The sequence below is a fragment of the Crocodylus porosus genome, unplaced genomic scaffold (genome assembly GCF_001723895.1).
Source record: "Crocodylus porosus isolate Cpor-Errol unplaced genomic scaffold, CroPor_comp1, whole genome shotgun sequence".
NCBI lineage: Eukaryota > Metazoa > Chordata > Crocodylia > Crocodylidae > Crocodylus > Crocodylus porosus.
In genome coordinates this window covers 77,525,765-77,542,489 of record NW_017728931.1, presented here as the reverse complement: position 1 = coordinate 77,542,489, position 16,725 = coordinate 77,525,765, and the positions used below count along the sequence as shown (strand labels likewise).

The window sequence follows — 16,725 nt, the reverse complement described above, 5'->3', positions numbered from 1 at the left end:
ACTCACCGGATGCAGCACTGGCAATTGGGGCCTCTAGGTGCTCATGGCAGAGCCCCTCCCCTCCCCCCCATGCAGCTCAGGGCAATGGGGGGGCAGCAGGGATTGTTTTCCCACTTGGCAGCAGCTGCCCCATGGCACGGGTGCAGCGCAGCTCAGCAGGGGGCTAAGCACTACCTGGGAGCTGAGGCTGCTGGGGCTGAATGGTGCTAGGCTCCAGCTGATACATGGAGCCACCCCAGCTTCCAGACAGCGTGTAGCACCCTGCTGAGCTACACTGCACCCACAGGTGCCATGAGCCCCCAGAGGCCCCAGTAGCTGCTGGCAGAACTGGTGAGTGCAGGGCTTTTTTTTTGGTCTTTTTTTTTTAAGTACCAGGAGGCTGGGCTGGGCAGGGGATGTGGCCGGGCAGGGCAGACATGGGGGCTTCTCCCTCAGCTCCTCCGACTGTGCCTGCCTCTGCCCAGGCAGGGGGAACCATGGGAGCTATGCCCTGCTGCCACTTGCCCAGGTGGCATGGGGGTGGGGCACAATGCAGGTGTGGCTCACTTTGGACGGCAGCAGGGCATAGTCCCTGCTCCCAGTGCTGTTGCACCCACATCGATGCTGGGAGCAGGGCCTCTGCCCTGTGGCTGCTTGCCAGCCAGCACAGAACATGCTGGAAGCGTGGGCTATGCCTTGCTGCCACTTGCCCCCTTCCATCTAGAGTGAACCACACCCACCTCCTGCCCACACTGCCCCAGCTGGGCAAGTGGCAGCAGTGCAGAGCCCCTGCTCCCAATGCTGCTGTGCCCTCATCCCACACTTCCCCACCCCTCTTCCCAAATAACTTGCCTCCCTGCCCTGGCTGGGCAGCTCCCCAATCCCTCCCTCCCCCACTTCTTTTTCCTCCCCCTTTCTCCAACCCCAGAAAACTTACTAGCTGGAGGCAGCTGTGTCAACTGCCTGTTTAGTCTATGGCCAAATCTCCAAAGTGACCAAATTTTTCTGAAGCTTTTCCAGATTAATTCAGATGCTTCGAATTGATTTGGAGCTTTGAATTGGTTTCCCGGTTCAATTTGGAGTTTTAGTCCCCGAGTTGGGCCTAATCTCCTCTGAATCGAATCAGCTACTGAAGCCTTGCACAATTCTACCAGAAACTCTTTAGGCCTGTCATTAGTAACTGGAAAATACATATTGATTGAAATATGAACAGTAAGAAAGGAAATATTTCTAAGTCAGTAATGGCTCTCTATGAGAAGCATCTTGTTTTATCAATAAAAATAGTTTGCAGTGGGGAAAGGTTAAGTCTCCTATACATGCATAGGAAATGTGTGCAAACGGGAAAATACTATGTTTACCTGAATATAAGATGAGGCTTTTACCCCAGTTGGCACAGAGGGGAAAGGCCTTCATCTTATATCCACATATGAAGTGGAACAGGGAGCAGGTGGCTGCTGAGGTTCTGACTTTGGCTGGAACCAAAGTCAGACCCACAGCAGCTTCCTGCCCTACCCGCTTCCCCTCCAAAGCTTTTGCCATTAATACCCACCCTCTTCCTGCCCCCTTATTGTCAGATGTAGCTATATTTGAGCTATGCCTGGGGTTTCTCCCAGGCATAGAGAACATGGAAACTCCTTCCCCAGCCTTGCTAATCAGCAGTGCCAAAACTGCATCATGGCCTGGCAAGGGCTGAACTTCCATGTGCAGTGCTCCATGACAGGGCCATCTGAGCAGTGTCTTACAGTAATGCTGTGGGTTAATGGAAAAGGTAGAGACTGGGGAGTTTTGGAGGGAAGGGGCAGAGAGTGGGGAGCAGGGGTGGAAGAGGCAGAGACTGAGAGCGTAGGGCAGAGATTGTGGGGAGCTGGGGGTGGGGGCAGCAGGTGGCAGAGGAGCAGGAAGGCTGCAGGGGGAAGAAGTGGGCAGGGAAGAGGACAAGGAGGGAGGGGTTCAAAACAACCCTCCAATACTTAGATTTTGTACCTGGAAAATGATTTTAAAATTATAAGTTTTCCAGATATAGAATCTAATTATTGAGGGGACCATCTTATATTCAGGGTTGTCTTATATTTGAAAAAATATGGTAGGTCTTGGGTCCTTTTATAAGAAAGTGGTACTCATTCACCAACTGATGTATCAAGGCTGAATTTGCCCCGAGAGACTGCTTCAGCTTGAGATGGTCTGAAATTAAACTTAGTTTCATAGTTTCTAGGGTCGGAAGAGACCTGAACAGATCATCAAATCCAACCCTTTGCCCTGGGCAGGAACGAGTGCTGAGATCATAATACCTCAGCCAGATATCTATCCAACCTCCTCTTGAAGACTCCCAAGGTAGGGGAGAGCACCATCTCCCTTGGGAGCCCATTCCAGAGCCTGGCAGCACTAACCATAAAATAATGCCTCCTGATAGCAAGCCTGAACCTGCTGTCAATCAATTTGTGGCCATTATTCCTTGTTATCCCAGGTGGTGCCCAGGGGAACAGAGCCTCACCTATTTTCTGCTGGTCTCCCCTGGTGAGTTTCTAGATGGCCACCAGATCCCCTCTGTCTTGTCTTGAGGAGGCTGAATAGGTTCAGGGCCTTTTGTCTATCTTCATAGGGCCTAGGCTGCTGCCTCCTGACCATGCAAGTGGCCCTCCTCTGGATCCTCTACTAGTTGAGTAGTTCTTCAAATAATAATAATAATTTCATAGAAGAACCGATTTAAGCACTGCCATGCTGAACACCTAAGAGGGTTTCCATGTTTTTACTTTTTTCCTGGAAGTAAATACAGTAAAACAGTATTCCTGCTGACCACCTCACACCGTTATTATCTACTTAATTATAAAGGACCAACAAAGGTAGAGTTCCTGCCGTGCAAAAATCTCACTATCTCAAATCAGAGTACAAGAGTATGGGGTAGATATTTATGGAAAAGCCAAGGTAGATGTGTGTCTGTTTATTTAAGCTGCTCATGTACATATTCTTTGCGGTATATGTGTGTTTGTGGAAGGGAACTAAAATGTATATACCTCTGGAGTTGACACTGACAGGTTCAGGAAAGCAGTTCCAGTCGCATGTTACGCCTACCAGAAATCTATCAGTTTCGCATTCAGTTTTGGAAATTACTAGTGAGTGAAAAAATATTTTGATATAAATGTAATTCACTTAAAATGTATAACTGTTATACTGTGTGCAGTCTTACAAGAATGAACGTAGAAATGTCCCATTTCTGTATTAGTTGCTTTTAAATTCCTTATTAACACAGTGTTATTATGGGTTGCTTTTTTAGAATCCCACTTAACGTCAGAGACATTGTCTACTGTACAGGAGTTTCATTGATGGATGAAGATGTATGGGAGTTCATTTGGATGAAATTCCACTCAACCACAGCAATATCTGAGAAGAAAATACTGTTGGAAGCCTTAACTTGCAGTGATGACAGAAACTTATTAAACAGGTAGAAAATTATAGTTACATATTTGGGGGTTTCCATGAGTTATAGTTACAGTATTGATATAGCTAGCTCCCCTCAGCAGTAATATGTAAATATAAATTGTTTTTGAAGTATAAACTCGCTTTCTCATTGTAGCATGACATCATTTTGTATTGAGGCTCAAGAAAATATATTCATTGCATATGATTTCATTTCCAAACCACAATTAGAGTTTGGTTTATGGAAAATATTTGTGGACCATATTGTTGTTGTTGATTTGATTTTCTTAGTGCTTCTACAAAGGTTTTGATCATTGGGTCTATTGTAGAGTAGATAAAGACATACATGAAACCAAAAGTATTTTGAATCTTAACTTTTATTGAAAGCTTTCCACATGCTTCTAGTTATACTTAAATCCTTTCTGCTTCTAAAGATCTACAGTTGCATGATTCAGGGGAGTTTTCTGATTCATAAATATGACTAACCTTGGAATCTTGGTTATAAAAATCAGCACTCTTCTGGGTATTTAAATACACTTTTCAGTAATTTCTGATCTTAAACATGATGGTAAAAGGTATTATTGTTAGATGATGTGATTTGTTTCTTATTGATGAAGACTAAGCATGCTGTGTTCCTCCCTCCCTCTCCCACCAAATCTCACTCTTAAAGGCTTCTGAATCTGTCCCTCAATTCAGAAGTTGTCCTGGATCAGGATGCAATTGATGTCATAATCCATGTTGCTCGAAATCCACATGGCAGGGATCTTGCCTGGAAGTTTTTCAGAGAGAAATGGAAAATATTGAATGCCAGGTACAGATGAAAGTTTAATATTTATCTATGATGTCAAATTTTGTTGTGGTTCTGTTAGTGTTTGATCCATCCATCTTTGTATCTAATCTACTTTTGTTCTGTTCATGTATAGATGTGTGCGTCTCTACATACAAAATATACATGTATGTATAAATGTATTTTTCATAGTTGTTTTTAAGAAAACAACTCATTCATTTCTCTGCATACCTATGACCTCATTGAATTTGTGTGTGATGGTCTATGCTGTTTATAAACTAAATCCCATAATCTGATTCTTCTTATGTTAAGTTTTGCCCTTTGGGAATTTTGCCTGAGTTACCCTTTGGTCTACATCCATAGTAACCTCACAGACTATTTTGGATGTTTGAGAAATTGATATTTTGAATTAAAGTATAGGTGGGTAAGAAGGAAAAGATGATCCCTAAAGAGCTAGCCTGTAAGGTATGCTTTTCCTTATCCCTTCTTTACATTTACTGTGGAATATAATGTGGGTGCTAGCAACATTGCATTACTCAGAACCAAAGTACATGCTCTCAAAGCTCATCTGAAGTGAATTTTGACATGGAGGCAGATAGAGAGCAAATTAAAGATATCTTTGTTTTTTTCTCAATGCTTCTAAGCCTGGTAAGATTCAGTGCAGATCACTGGACAGCTCAGGTTTTGGTCAGCCAACAACTCATTCCTGTTCCATAGAGAGTCAGACCTGTCATGACCACCACCAAGAGGATTTTTAGGAAACTGAGTTTTGGCAGCTGTCCCAAAAGGTATAAGATTATTGACATCTGTTGACTGGTAATGCTGCTGCTGTTAAGATTTAGGGAGTTGGTAGCTTTTCAGGTAGTTCAGATGAACTGGGAAAATTATATTGAGCTGAAAGTTTTGTTTTGGAGGTTTTCAGTGCAGGACCAAACTTTTCAAAAGCAGTTTTCTAAACAAAAGCTTGCCCTAACCCAAGCCAATTTGAAGTTAAAAGAAAGAAACCAAGGGATTCTTTTTATGCTATTTAAATGTCTTCGCTTTCTTGAAAGCATTAAATTGTCTAATTTTATTTCTCCTGACATCCACCAGTGAGGTATCCTAATGTCTTTTAAAAAAGCAAGGACTTACCCTTACAATACATGTGGTGGGAAACCTTTGGTTTGCCCAGTCCTTGACCAGCTTTGTGACACTCCATTCTGCAGCTGCTCAACATTGTGTTGGGCTCCAAATACAAGTCGGAGTAACCCAAGGGAGCTACAATCATTGAACATCACTGCCCTCCACCCTCCCACTCCCCTGGTTGAACTGCACATTTCTGGAAATACAGTGCCACTCAGAACTCCCCGTGGAATGATAGCATCTCCGCTGATAGACTGATGTGGCAGATGTTGTATATTACTGGTGTATACTGGAAATTATTTAATTTTATACCAGCTAATTAAAACCTTCCAGAAAATGTTGTTTTAAAGCATCCTAAAATATTCAGTGAAACTCTTAAGTTCTGAAGCAGAGAGATTCCATATTAAGCCCTAGATCTCTTCCTTTTTCACACTATATGTGAAGGAATTTATTGTGAGTATTTTAGTGAGGCAACATGCCATTCTAAAATATTTTTAACAATGATATTTCACCATTAATAGATATTCAATTTTATTAAATATTCTAATGTGTTGAAATATATGTTAATTGAATTGATATCTCCATTGTATTTTTCCACTGAATTTATTATGAAACACTTAGACATTTGAGACATTAATACAAAACAGCTGTGGGTGATTTATGTTATGCTAAAACTAAATCTCCTATAATTTCAAAATGCTGTCACAGGTTGGAACAGCAGCAACAAAATAGTATGTTTCCATTATATTTCTTGAAGTATATTTTTCACACTTCTCAACCAGAATGTAGATAATATCTAAAATTTTCAAAAGCATTTTAAGTCCTATTTTCACAAGTTACTCAGAAACTTTTGAAAAACCTATACCATATCTCATAAAGGTCAGTAGGATATAGGCATCTAAAAACCTAAAATATTTTTGACCCAGATTATTTTGGATTTTTAAAAATATTATGCTTAGACTTTCATGCCACATTAGAAAATGGAGCTGAGATTTCTAAATCACTGGGGCTCTTTCAAAAAATGTACCCAACATAAGAATGCCTATGCTCCTTGCTGTGATGATCATGCCATGATGGTCCAGGAAATATGTAAGAGGCAAGGATATAGCGTAATATATTTTGTTGGACCAACCACATAGGGAGAGAGTTTCTAGATATGCTTTTGGCCACAAAGGTATCCTTCTTTAGATCTCCCCTGTTTTGCAAAATCATTTACATCTGTCTCAAATGAGGCGGAAGTGTACTAGTCAAACCTAGCATCATTATACATTTTGCATACATGAAAAGACGGTAAAAGTTACAAGATACTAGAATATCAAGCTAAAGAAAGATTAGGAGCAGGAGCAGACTCCATCATTCCTAGATGTTCTACTTCTGGAAAGCATAAACACCAGCGTGATGTTTCTACAATACCATCACATATCTCTGACAGGCTGCCAAGATAGGTAGCTGAAGATGCATGTTTCCCACCCCAACCCCTACAGACAGAGTTTTTGTCCATAGTTTTTGCAAAATAATATTTTCTGTGGTTATTTTACTTGAGGATTAGCTAGTGAAGAGCATGAAGAAGTGAGCCTGCCTGATGGCGCTTTTCTTTATACCTCTGTGTAGAGGAAGGCCTCCAGTGCATAAGGCCATGGTTTCTAAATTAAAAAAAAAAAAGAAGTCTACTATTTCTTGTTTATTCTGTGGATACAACACAGGCTGCTTGTGAAATAAAATCCCTGCAACCCTTTTTATGAGGTCACTTCTGTAAAGAGATTGGTAACCTTGTCAAAAGACCCCATCAAGAGGAGCTTCCAATTTTCCAAACAGTCAATTATGAGACTGAGCGGAAAAGGTAACAATAAAGGGCTTTGTTTGAAAGCCTAAACATGCTTAAAGGACCATGAAATCCATACTTCTCCCCATAGGAAGCATTTGCCTCTGGATATGTCAGAGTGACTGAAGCTTGGAAAAAGAGATGTGCTTACTGAAATCTCCATGAATAATTCAGTTATTAGTGGACAGGGAGTAGGAAATTTGTTACTTGCAACACTTTTCCCTACACAGAAGTTCCAAGTAATAAGCAACAAATACACCCTTCAGAAATATTTTTTCCCCTAAAAAATGATAGAGGTTTTTGAGACTTTTATTTTTATTAAATAAAACCTTCATTTTTTGAAAGACTTCCTGGCTTTCACTACCTAACTGTTTAAGGGTAATTAATTTTAGTATAAGGTTGTTATAAACAGAACAGAAGGCTGTGGCTGTGCTAGTACATTTCAACTTGAAATTTGAATTGGCCCTCTAAATTGGTTTGGAGTAATGTTTGTGAGCCTAATTCTGGCCTCACGCAATGGCATTGAAGTTGGGTATGCATATATGAGGGTAGAGTTAGGGTTTTGTCACATGTTCAGTTGCCACATTTGCAAATCATTAGACTGTAGCGACCTATTAAAGTTAGCGTGTTTCGGGACATAACCCTCCCTTGAAAAGGAACTACTTTGCAATGCCCTGAGGGCACTCAACATGAGTTTACATGCTTGAACATGTGTCTGTGTTTTATCTGGATTTAGTAAGTGTTAAGTTGAACATGTAACACCACCCTCAGGTTCTCAGTCCTTAAACATAGTTATGACCAGAAATAGGCAAGATAGATATACTTTAAGGGCTGGTTCACTCTAATGTTGATCAAATGCTGATTATTGTGTTGAATGCCATCACTCCTGAAAAAATACTTCCTGGTTGCTACTTGATAGCAACTCTGTATAGTAGTGGTTTTAGAGAGAGACTCCCATATGAAATACAGATGTGCAAGAGCCATCCTTTCTCTTGGTTTATTTTTAAGATAGTAGATACAAAGCATTTTCTTTACTAGACCCAGGGAAACCTGTGAACAAGTGAGTAGCCTAAATGGTATTTTAATAACTGCTTTCAAAGTGAGCATCTGTAGGATAGTATAGCTCACTGAAGTACATCCTGTTCAAGTACAACAGCTTTGGACCCCCATGGCCCAACATTTTATATTATCATTGATTGGCCGTTAGTTCTTTTGGATATGTTTTTATCCTCAGTTAAGTACTGGAAAGAGAGAACCAGATTCAGCTCAGTTTACAAAATGGCTGCTAGGTAAATGAGTTGGACAAATGGCAAATAAAGAAAAGAAAGCAACACAAATCATCAAAATAGCACACTGTAAGGCTTTCACTGTAAAGGAACCTCACACTCCTTCCCTGAAATGGATGTCCTACTTTTTTGGCTGTCGAGAGTCTGCATAGGTCAGGCACCCCAAGTTAAGTCTCAACTGGCTAAAGTCCTTGAATGGAAATCTATGTGATGAAAACCTAAGTTCTTATGGTTTGGATCTAGTAAAACATCCTTCCTCATTTTTGAACTTCAGGACCTAACGTGCATCTATAACAGCAGTTAAGGACATCCTGACACAGTACAGAATACCAGTAAAATGATGCATAAATCCTTCAATTTAAAATAGGCCTTAGTCAATCCAATTTTTCAATTTGAGGCAGTGCAAGCTTGATGGTACAATTTTGATGCTGTTCTTTTTAAAGCAAGAAAAACAATGCATGTCCTCGTCTTCGGAATTATCTTTGGCTCATCTCAGTTTTTATCTCCTTGCTTTAGTGATATTTTTCTACACCCTTTAAATGTCCAGCTGATTTAACATTTACACTAACTCTAAATGTTTTTCTGCTCTTGAAGGTACGGAGAAGCATTATTTATGAATTCCAAACTTATCAGCGGCGTCACAGAATTCCTTAATACTGAGGTAGAACTAAATGAGGTAAATATTAAATCAACCTAAGTGCTTGAACTTGTTTTTGTTTTAAGCCTTGTTTTTGTCTTCATTGTCGGGGGGGCGGGGTAGGTAGAAACACTGATGTTTCTGTAGCTGCAAAGGTCAGAGTGGATGAAAAATCTTTCTATTGAATGAGGGCAGACAGTGACCCATGGGGAAGATGAATCACTTTGGGTTTCTTGCATTCGGTATGACCAGACCCTGAAGGTGTGGGCGGGTAGTGAACAGGACCCAGTCATCAAAAAATGCTGGCTGCTTAGTAGAGAAGATAACAAGCACATCTTGCGATTGGGCAGCAAGAGCCCAGTGTCATACAACTGGGGAAGATGATTGCCAAGGAGCTGTGGGTTGGTTAGTGGTCTGTGGATCAACAAGGATATTTCGGGCAACTCTTTCTCTGCTGTACAACAATACTAGACTCCTTTTGATCATAACTGTAAATCCTGCCACTGCGATTTTTTTCTTTTTAACACCCCTCCGCAGTACATGGCAGACCCTCAGCAGGGAAGGAAGGTACACCAATTTAAATAGAGATTTTGAGCTGTTTATTATAGTAAACTGTATATAAGCTTAGAATTTTATTTCTAATTTGTCTGAGTGAGAATATGGGTTCAAATTCTGCAGCTGGACTCGGGTATCTTGCTATTCTTTGCTCAGAACATTAAATACTGGCCCCTTATATCCATTTCAGGGGTGTGCTACAGTGAAAATGAAAACCTTAATGTCTGTGATAAGAACAGGGAATAATGCCAGTGGTCTGTGTGGTGTTCCTTGGTCTACAGTACTTTACATGTTGGCTAGCTGCTAACCCTTGTATTCTAGGCAGATTCTACCTTTGAAATTATATTCTTCTTGCCTAAATTATCTATATTTTTCAGTTGTTTATGATAGTCCTGCTTCACTTTGTCTGAGGTAGTTGTATGGTACTGTTTATGTATTGCTTATGAGCTGCTTTATATCATCCCAAATGGATAAAATGATCTTGCATAATATAATCACTGATGACCAAAGGCTGGTTACAGCCTTCGTGGTCATGCTGTACTTTTCTCTACGCTATTGTTTGGCCAAATTCAGAATTCAAGAGCCACAGCTGGCTTCCCCAAGGCCAATCATCTGGGATGGATAGAGTCAGCCAGCTTTCAGTATTCAGACAGCAGGCAAGAGCATGCTGCATTCTCAGTTTCCACCTCCAGAACAAGGATAACTGCCTGTCTCCACCTTCCCTAAGAGAACCTGGCCATAGAATCAGTTGGTAAAAAGGGGTACAGATGTACAAGTTGATCTTCAGTGATGCAAAGTGCCTCCTGTCACATTAACTATAGTGGAAAATGGGATTGTTCAGCACCTCACTTTAAGGATCAAACCCTCTGTCTTTAAACAATTGTTAAAATACGGTATAACCTAAAATAAAGCTTCAATAAATATATAAAATTTAGCCTCACTAAGGAGCAAATGTTTGGTAACCATGAACAACAGTACCTACAACCAATTAGTCTTATATGGGAGATTAGTTTTTACTACCAACATGTTAAACAGATCACTGTCCCATTTCTCTTCACCTAAATCTAGTATTAATCCAACACCAGTGCCGTTAGCTGAACAACCCAAAATATGTCACATCTACTATTATCATAATTTAAATATTATGCAAGACATCTAGTCCAAAACTTAGAAAATAATCATCCATGCACTACTGGTGGGTTCTTCACATTGTGGCCATCGCCAGTAACTAAAGCTACTTTGCTCCCTTCCCTAGTCCATTAATCTGTAATCATCTGACTAGTTTTGCAAGGCCAACTAAAACACATCCATTATGTTTGAATATACTAAATTCTCTCAGAAGCAGCCATGCTTCTGTTATTTGACTTTTACTCATGAAGCTGAGCTGGGAGCCTTTCCAGTGCTCCCAATTTAATTTCTTAAGTAGGAATAAAACTTCAAAGAAGCCCAGCTGTCAGCAAAGTACAGCAGCTGGGCTACAGGAGAGGGGGAAGAAATGATGTTAATGCAATCCGGCATTGACGTGTCAATATCTTCCAGCACAATTTGAATCAATCGAATCACACCTAATTGACACAGTCTGCTGTCTTACTGCATTTCATAATAAATCTCTCTGCATGATAGTGCATTTACTTTAATGGTGATTGTAGGGGTTTCTTCTAAATACCTGACTTGTTTACATGCATTGGTAATACTTACTCACTTCAGTTCATGCAAATTTAACTTGTTAAATTGTATTTCCAGCTAAAGAACTTTATAAAGAGCTATGAGGAGGGAGCTGCTGCCTCTTTCTCTCGAGCTGTGGAAACAGTGGAAGCCAATGTGCGATGGCAAAAGCTTTATAAAGAAGAACTATTCCAGTGGCTAAGAAAATCCCTGGCACACTAATCCATGTCTCTAATTAACCATTTAACATGAAGTTTTGCAAGAAGTGCATTTTGAGAGATTCTAAACGCATTTGACATTGAAATAATGAAGACAAGATCAGAAATGCAGGGAGGTTTCTGTTGCACTGGGCTCTTTTAAAACTGTAAAAGCAAACAAACTCTTGAAAGAAGAGGTCATGATGCTTGTGAAATCCGGCCCTCTGTGTACATGACCAAACATGATATTAAGTGGTGCATGTAAATGTTACCGTCAGTTTGAAAAAAACTTCAGAGTATTTTGTGCATGGTTGTATGGTCCCTGCCTGTATTCTTAGCATGCTCACTTACAATGGCCAAGTTTTGTATGTGAATTCCTGTTACATCAAAGATGGGCATTATGCAAAAGCACAACAACTATCTATGACAATCAGTGTTGTTATGAACAGAAGGATTGAAAGGCAGGAAAGGGAAATGTGAAAGGCTCAAAACACAGGAGCAGCATGAGAAGTCAAGTCACCCATCCATGATAGATGCCAATTATTGCAGCACTATTTCAGATTGTCTCTTACTGATTATAAGGATGCCAACTCATTTTTGAGTTGCCAATTGTTATATATGCAGTCTCCATATTCCCATACTTAAATAAAATGTACATATATATTGAGAGAAAAAAATATCACTCATATAGTACTGTAATTGTATAAGTTAATCTTGTTCACTGCTGATCAGTGAATCAACAAATTTTGAGTTTTAATCGTGGACGTATGCAGTGTTTATGGTGAGAAATTTGCATAGCTGTTTGGACCAAATCCATACACCATCTCAATGCAAGGGTATTCAGGATGGGCTCCTCAACCTGTGCAGTAATTAGTTATGCAGCTGCTAATGCACAAGTGTCAGAAATACTTATCAAATTCAGATGAAGATAGGCAAAAGGGGAGAATAACTTGCATCCATGAACACAAAATTAAACAGGAAGCTACCTTGCACATGCCAGGTCAACCTCAGTAATGATCTGGTATAAAAGCCGAATAACCTAGATTGTCTACAGTTGAGTCAGCAGCAGAGTGACATTTTCACAAATACAAGACCTGCCATTTTTGTCAACTTTTTTAAAAAGAAAAAGTGAAATATGGAGTTATATATTTGTAGTGGATAATATTGAGAAAATTCTCCTTCCATTTTCATTTCCTTTTATTACACATAAGGGGAGTGTTGGTGTTCTAAACCTACGTGCGGTATTTATTTCTAATCATATATTCAAGAGAGCAGGGATATAATGAATCTGTAGTGTATAATGGTGTTTTGCATTCTTGGTGCCCTTTCTTGGGGATAAAACCTGATTTCCTCATCTTATGGCCATATGCTCCCTGAGCATTACCACAGGGAAAAGAGCAGTCACAGAAAACTCATGGGAAATGGATTGTGCCTGTTCAGAGAGGAGGTGGTATATGTACAGTAGTATTTCTGTGCCCCACCATTTGACAGCAGTATGGCATATCAGCTCTGCTCCTCTGAGGGAGTGTGGGGGAGAGTCATTTTATCTAGCTGTTCCCTTCAAAATGCATAGAAGCTCACAAAATGCATCATAGTAGCATTAACTCATTCTAAATGGACTTTTTTCACAAATAGGGTATAAGTAAGCTCTGTAAGTCAATGAGCCCCAACATGGTCAACTGCCAGATTGAAGTGCAGCGTTGTGTAGAGAGCACTCTCTAATATAGCCTCTTGTTCCCATGGAACTTTTGATCCTTAAGAACTGGTAGGCACGTCCCAGGAGTATTCTGCCCCGCTGCTAACTGTAGTGTCACGGGCCCGTGCAGTAGTACACCACTAGCCCAGAAGCTGCAGTTCTTGATCCTTCCATTGTGTATCTTTTACCGTGCAAAGGGTGTGGTTGTGTTGGACCAAGTATTTAAAACCCTTGTTTTGCTTAGTCGTGTGCAGGACTGCTGACCTTGTATAACCAAAAGTAGAGGGAGTCCTTTGCTCGTATGTGACATACAATGTTTGCAGTGTAGTAAGCCCTAAAGATCCGTGCTGTGTTGCAATGTTAGCGAGCTGCTGCTTTTCTTCTGGAGACATTTTCACGTCTGTAATGAGTAAAGTCCTCCTTATGTATCTTTTACCTACCTCACAGGGGTGTTGTGAGGCTTGATTAATGTTAGCAAAGCACTTTAATGCTCTCTGATGAAAGGCACTACAAAGTGTGAAGTATTTTTTGCGTGGTTGACCAAACTCTGCCTCAATGCCAATATGTAGCTGCACATTGTAATTCCTTTGTGTGAAAATAGCATGCAGCTCTCTTACAATAAAAAGAAAGCCAAATATTCTTGGCAATTCCCTTCAGATTTTACTAGCCAAAGACTCTCCAGAAAGTTTGATGCTTAAACATGAACTGGCTTGAAAAATTTAGAAAAAAAGATATGTCCCAATGGTCTGTATGTTTCAAACTACATTGTGGATCATCTTCATTAACGTTTTTGTCACCACAGTTAGAACTCCATACATTCAGGACATATGTAGAAGTTTCTGATCTTTTTCATGATTATGGGCTAATCTAAAGGGCAGGCTGATTCATTCTAATTGAGAGATTTTGTTTTGGTTGTGAATTTTGGAGAGTACAGAACAGTTTTCACTATTGCTTTTTCAGATATGGGATTTTTGAGGATTTTTAGTCTTTTCTTGTAAATTTAGTTAATGTTGAGTCTAAATCTAACATTTTAGTTGTTTTATAAATTTTTTAGTGGCCTTGAGTGACTGGTCTACCACAAATATCAAGCCTAGTTGTATGTATTATACATACCTATTGTTGTATTGCTTATAATTATTGTATTATAGAGATGTTGGTTTTACTGCTATAGTTAAGGCTGACTTGGCCTTTCATTATAAACCCCTAATCTTTATTTTTGATATTTTGTAATTTGCTGTTTCACATTGAATCAGGCTTAAATTTAAATGGCTTAAATTCAATAAAAGTATAGTTGTTTTCTACAATATTCAAAATCTCTGCATTTAGACATGTCTTTAGATTCTTTTCTGTTTGTTTGAGGCAATGATGTACTAAAGAGCAATTGATACCTCTTGGAAAATCTTGTAAGAAAAAATAACTTATTGGTCTCTTTGCCAGCTCTTTTATTCCCCTGTCATTAATTAGATATGGTCTCATCTGCAAAACTTGGAATGTGATTGAAAAGTCAAGTATCCCAAACTTAAGGTGTTATCATGTCCAGGATTTTTTATTTTTTTCTATTAAGAGGAGTTAAATTGCAAAATTCATGTCTGTGTTTCAGTTTGGCTTCTGAACTTCCTGTGGAGCTTAAGGTGCTGCTTGGATGAAGGAGGTTAGGTAGACCTATCTCTAGCTCCAACATTTGCATGAACTCAGAATAACTATCTATTGTCAACACTTACTCCTTCCTAGGTTATGTAGGGAAAAGACACAAATAGCTACAATTCATGCTAATATGAAAATCCATTGCATTTGTATGGCAGCTGCCATCAGAAAATCTCTGTCTGTTCCTTTGAAATCAGGAGAACTGTCTCAGTTTCTACAAGGAATGCATTTGGCACATAGTAGTTGAGAGCAGCATAACAATGAGCATAGTGCTTAACTGAGAGTAGAATAGAACTAAGTGAAGCTATCAAAATTCACCTTTGTTAGTATGATGATTAACTGTGCATAGTTTTGGTGCAAAACCAGACAAGTTGGGTTCAAGCTCCTTTGAAATGTTCATAAACTTAAAAGATCCTGTCAGAAAATACAGTGCAAATTTCATTTCCAGTTGGAAGTTGAAGATGAATTCTGTGTGGTTTTGAGATAGTTATGGATATTGCACACAGTTCCAAATGTCACAGAAAATTATGGCTTTTACTGGCATAGATGAACCCTTTCTCAGCAAAGATCCTGAATCATACAATAACATTTTAGGAATAAAGAATAACAGAAAATAAATCATGAATTAGAAATTATGAAAGCATAATTAAGACATTATGAATTCTATATGTATAGAAGAAATCCTTTTTCCAGACAGATTTCCCATAAGCTGTCAGTAACTCTCCTTGGCAGTTGAATATTGCAGGTAGTGAAACAAGTACTTTCTACAGTGGAGGTGCTGACATTTAGGCATATAAAAAAAACGGGGTTTTTTTTCCAGTGCTGCTGATCATTAACCACTGTAATTGAAATCAGTGAATGGTGAGGGGAACTGGTCAAAATATTGCATGTTTCAGGATTTTGTCTTGAAATAAAGGGGAAATTGTTCAAAATCACTTCTGGAAGGTAAAAAGGTCCTACACATGAAACCAGCTGCAGCTCAGATAACTTTGGATCACTATATAACTGGATAATTTTGCCCATCCCATCCCTTTTTAGGCACACTTATGTGATGATGTGGTGATTATTCAACTTATCTGAACTCTGGCAGAGACCTTTGGTTGCAGCAACACCACAGCACAATTAGTAGAATATATTGGGCATATATCCTGACCCTGGGCTGGCTGGGCAGCAGGCAATTCTACAAGCATTAAGTTAGAACAGCCTGAAGGCTGCTGCAATTTCCACCTGCTCCTAACAGCCCCAAAGGGTCAGTTGTGTTGCTGAGGATGACAGAAGTGCTGGGGAGTCTCAGCCAAATGCCTGAGACTGAGAGCCAGGCAAAGGAAGTTATAAGAATTCTTCTGGTGGATTTTTCTAAACTAAAGGGCCTTGTTACACATTAATTTTGGGCAGCTCCTAGAGCTCTTAACTGTCCACACATTAATACCTGAAATTAGTTTTAAGCACACTTTAGGTGGCTTAAAGTTTTGTGTCTCCAGGGCAGGTTTATCCTTGATTCATGTTACCCAGCTTGTGTTAATGTGTGGCCACTCTCCACAGATGAGCTGCCCAAGTTGCAGTCCTCCAGCATCCCAGGATGCAATGTTCCCTCCCCACCCTCCTATTTTGTGTGGATGAACTTCCCACCCCCCGAGCTCTACTGCCCAGCAGGCAGTTCTGGAACCAAGCCAACTCCCCCTCCCAGGGCAGGTGACTTTCCCATGCCCAGAGGTGCAACACCATGTAAACAGCCTGCAGAGCACATGCCAACTAGCCAGGTAACAGGCCATGGATGGGTCAAGGACTAGGCCTGGTGGGGAAGGCGGGGGAAGAAGTCCAGAGGTCAGAACAGGTCCCGATGAGCTGGGGGTCTTTGCTAGGGCAGGGGCAGTAGGTTCCCCAAAAGTGCCTTCCCTCACTGCTCCCACCTCTCAGCCAC

At 40.2% G+C, this 16,725-nt stretch overlaps 1 protein-coding gene across 1 annotated transcript in view; it reads left to right on the top strand.

Annotated features, from left to right (window-relative positions):
• TRHDE (thyrotropin releasing hormone degrading enzyme) overlaps window positions 1-15,711 on the top strand; it is a gene marked incomplete at its 5' end in the record, with an annotated part of 317,351 nt that extends 301,640 nt beyond the window's left edge. The window contains 4 exons of the mRNA XM_019543934.1: window positions 3,251-3,418; window positions 4,064-4,204; window positions 9,005-9,086; window positions 11,346-15,711. Of these exons, the coding sequence (XP_019399479.1) occupies window positions 3,251-3,418; window positions 4,064-4,204; window positions 9,005-9,086; window positions 11,346-11,489 (535 nt within the window). The remainder of the gene's footprint in view (window positions 1-3,250; window positions 3,419-4,063; window positions 4,205-9,004; window positions 9,087-11,345) is intronic.
• Between the last annotated feature and the right edge of the window lie 1,014 nt (window positions 15,712-16,725).